Genomic DNA, 4,152 nt, shown 5'->3' on the forward strand with positions numbered 1-4,152 from the left:
TTTTATTCATCTAACGGTCAATTAAGTGGTTGAACATCTTATGTTATGCTCCCTCCGTCCGGAAATACTTGTCATCAAAATGAATAAAAGGGGATGTATCTAGATGTATTTTCGTTCTAGATACGTTCTTTTCTATCCATTTTAATGACAAGTATTTCCGGATGGAGGGAGTATGAGCAACTTTAAGCTTAGAGACGCGCAACTGGAGTTGTTCATCAAACTCATATGTGCAACTGTAGGCATATGCTTCGATCGACTCTGAAGTAACTATTTTCTAGATGACTTGAAATATAGCAAATCAGAAAATTAAGTATATGCACCTGAAAGACCAATTTCTTTTTTCGAACAACAAAGGCCAATATCTCTCCATATATTCACATACAGAAGCTCATGCCTCCAGCATTTCCCTTATTTATGGAAAACATACATATTTAAATTACACACCCTTAATCACAAAGATTAATGTAGATAACCAAGACTAATAGAACTAGAAAAAGAGAGCAGCGGGATAACAAATCAATGGCCGATTAACCAAGCGGACTGGCCAGCCACCTCGGGGCGCCTGAGGTACGTAGCCGGACCCGGAGATCACCGGCGGAAGCAGCATAAGATGAACCGAGCCTAGGTAGCCTCGACGTAGCTGGCGGCGGCGTGGAACCTGGCGATGAACTCCGTGGCCTTCCTGTCGACGTCCCGCTCCCCGACGTACCACAGCCCATCCTCGTCGCTCGGCCGCACCTTCCTCGACGACCGCCGCGGCTGCTCGTACGCCTCGTCGTAGTCCCGGCCGCTGCCGCCGAAGCACGACATGGTCCCTCCCATTCTTGCAGCCGGTCACCTGCTGCTGTGCTGGCTTCCTCCTAAACTAAGCTACCTAGGCTGCTTCTTGGAAGTTGGAACACACCGGCAAGCTCGTGGACCGACCTGCTGCTGCTGGTGTCTTGCTTAAGTTGAGAGGGCTGCCAGCCCAGCCCTTCCCGATTTATAGGGGAGGGAGAGCCCCGCTGGACGGACAGGATTCCTCCGAACCGCACCGTGCCGCGATCCGACGGACGGCGGAGAGCGACGCGCGCGCAACGTTGCCTGCTGCTACCTGAAGGATTCTTGAGACTGACGGTGCAGGGTGAAACTACACACCGAGAAGGATCGATTCTCTCGTCAGGCGCGGCTCGTCTAGATTGCTATCCAGCCAGCTTTGTTGTTTTCCGAAACCTGAAGGCCTGACGTCTGAACAGAGCAGGTGATGGAGCAACGAACAATCGGCAAATGCATGGATCGGGTCGCTGGATTTGAAGTGTCGTGAATATATTACGGCGATAATTGTGGCGAAATGCTATTTTGGGTTCCTAGCCCATCGTTTTAAGGTAGAAAAATAGCTTTAAAAATATTTAAATATAATTTTTCTGGGATGATGATGTAATTCAGATAAGGAAGGGCACTGTTCGGATAAGGGAAACCTTTAAAGTTTATGGCGATAAGCCGGCATCTTAGGGTCACTAATACGTTTGGTCATTTCAGGGCCAGTTTTATATTGTTGTTAATTAGCGTTCTTCAGGATTTGGCCTAGCTCCATATATGCGGTGCTTGATCGATCACTACACTGCGTCGATGTAACCAATCGCGCGCGCGCGCGCGCACGCACAACTTGCGGGACAGCTAGCCGCTGCTTGGTTTCCAAGCAGTGCCGCATGCGCTCGCGGCCGGTCACTTGCTGCCCAAAGTAGAATAGTAATTATGCCAGTAATAAGATGCATTGGAGCTCCGTGACCTTTCTTTGCGGGTCTTGTGCGGTTCTACCACTTGGTTGTTGCACTGTTTATTTGTCTTATTCTGTTGACTTCAGTGACTTGGTTGCTTTTTACTCTATGAGTCATTGACATGTCTATGCATTCTGCCATGTAAATTAGGAGCCGTTAAATTATGTTCCGAGTCATGGAATCAAGTGAAACAGCAGTGTACAAGTTCAGGAAGCTCCAATCACACTGTTTACTATAACTCCAAAGTATTAAGCAAATTCTAGGGTTGCTAAAAGAGGAGAAGTTATCCGGTACACCCGACCCCGGCTCACATATTTAGAAACTTTGGACACTTCTACAAAAAATAGAGTGCATAGACACAATGAGTATGCAACTATTTTTTACAAAATCTACACGCAAGGGCGCGCCAGAAGTGCAATATGAGCCGAGTTCATATCCCATTTAAGCTTAGCTATTATTAACCGAGAAAATTGTCCTTTATGTTTCTCGAGTTGTATTCACAGACCATGTTAGTCATATAGTATATTGTGTTTACATGCCGATTTCCCATCCCAATTTCAACAACTTCTAGGAAAGGATAACGAGGTTGGGTGCACCAGATGCACCACAAGCTCTAGTGCACTGGATATGTTCTTGCAAAAGAGACTCCCATTGTTATTGAGTTTTCCATCATGTCAAGTGTACATATCATAGAACCAGCTAGTTGTGTCCAGAAGTAAAGTGATGAGTACATAACAGTCTTTCCGTAGCAACTTAATTAAATTAAACCAGATGAACAAACTGTTCAAAGAGGAAAACATAAACTATCCTCATTCCCATATTCATCGGTGCCTAACAAGTACTATCCCACTTTTTACTTGCATACTCGCACATGTATCCACAGGGAGCTAGTATCTAAGTCAATGAGAGTCAAAATAAAAAAAATTAGAAGATTACTAACTAGCAATGGAGGACCGGTCAAAAAGGAGGGTTAAATTTTGCACTTTAGGACCCCCAAAAGCACCCACTAATGCAATGGCAAAGTGCAAGTAGCATGCATGCATGCCTACAACTTTCACTGCCTTTCCAGAAAGAATTGCACCGTTTGGCCCGTTCTAGAGGTGCAAAAACGGACGAAGCATGCAATGCCCTCTCTTTCTCTCTACTAGTTTAGTGGCATCACATCCGTGCATGTAATGTGCTTGCAGGCTGTAACCACAAAGCTTATAATAAGAAGCTTTGAAGCTTTTAGGAAGAATCCTATGATTGACGATCACTTGATCAGAGGTCTATGCTTGTTCGGCGAGCGCTACGCCCGATATAGTTGATATATATTTATGTCTAGCTCGATTGCTTTTAGATATCTTTGAGCTAGTAGTAAAGTTGAACCAATTGTGTCTTTGTGTTGATCTCTCCAGCTGCCGCTAGGAAAAGAGATTGCTCGCAGAGAAGAACATCTCACGCATGCTGCATGCATATATGGCCTTTCCAAGTAATGAGATACATAAAGGAGATGAGATATTTCCCCTCTGAATAAGGGTTTTTGCGTGTGGGCATGCAAGTCTTCATCTCTTTGTTGGATGTTTTCAGATATTGCCTCCTACTCGCTTTGACCAACTTTACGTATATGTATTGGTGTGACCAATTATGGAGCAAACGTGAGGAGATTAACATGTACCTAAAGCTAACTAGTTAGCTTCTCATGTAAGCTGGTTAGGACATGGGAGGGCAAGGTGCCTAAAAGAAGACAGGAGAGCAAGTTCAAACTTTCACGAACAAAGATTTTAGGCCAGCTCCACTATACGTGTACTTTGTTTGGGAGGATATGAAACTATAACATTTTACTTTTGCAAAGGCAGGGTATGGCCAGGATCTTGGTCCAAAATTCTAATCAAATCCTCATGGTACAGGCAAGCAACGACGCGGTTTTCATGTTGATGTTGGGCGACCAGCATCATGTATTTATCAGGTAAGTCAAGCCTGATGATTCTGTGGGAAGGGGGGGATTCCAAATTCCTATTTCCTTCATTTTTACGCACAATTGGTAATTGAATAGAAATGGGATTGTAAGAAAATTGGGTCACACAGATATCAGAAGGTGCATGGCAAAGAAAAGTTATACTCCCTCCGTTCCTAAATATTTGTCTTTCTAGACATTTCAAACAGACTACCACATACGATGTATGTAGACATATTTTAGAGTGTAGATTCACTCATTTTGCTTTATATGTAGTCAATTGTTGAAATATCTAGAAAGACAAATATTTAGGAACGGAGGGAGTAGAATACATTGTGTTTTATAACATTATATAGCATCCTGCAAAATATATACACGCGCCTGCTATATTCATTTTTGAAAAATTCGCATGTCTGTTGTGACTGCTAATATTGTGTGTTGTAGGAAAAAGTAAATTGT

General features: G+C 43.7%; 1 protein-coding gene across 1 annotated transcript; it reads right to left on the bottom strand.

The window, feature by feature from the left end:
- Positions 1-361: 361 nt before the first annotated feature.
- On the bottom strand, positions 362-929 carry LOC119334383. The gene has a single exon (XM_037606963.1). The coding sequence runs from the start codon at positions 820-822 to the stop codon at positions 622-624; it is 201 nt and encodes a 66-aa protein (XP_037462860.1). The 5' UTR covers positions 823-929; the 3' UTR covers positions 362-621.
- Positions 930-4,152: the final 3,223 nt, after the last annotated feature.

This window comes from Triticum dicoccoides, chromosome 7A (assembly GCF_002162155.2).
Source record: "Triticum dicoccoides isolate Atlit2015 ecotype Zavitan chromosome 7A, WEW_v2.0, whole genome shotgun sequence".
Taxonomy (NCBI): Eukaryota; Viridiplantae; Streptophyta; class Magnoliopsida; order Poales; family Poaceae; genus Triticum; species Triticum dicoccoides.

Bases quoted from the DNA above. Each gene is read 5' to 3' on its own strand.
- LOC119334383 (XM_037606963.1), bottom strand. From the start codon at position 822: ATGGGAGGGACCATGTCGTGCTTCGGCGGCAGCGGCCGGGACTACGAC.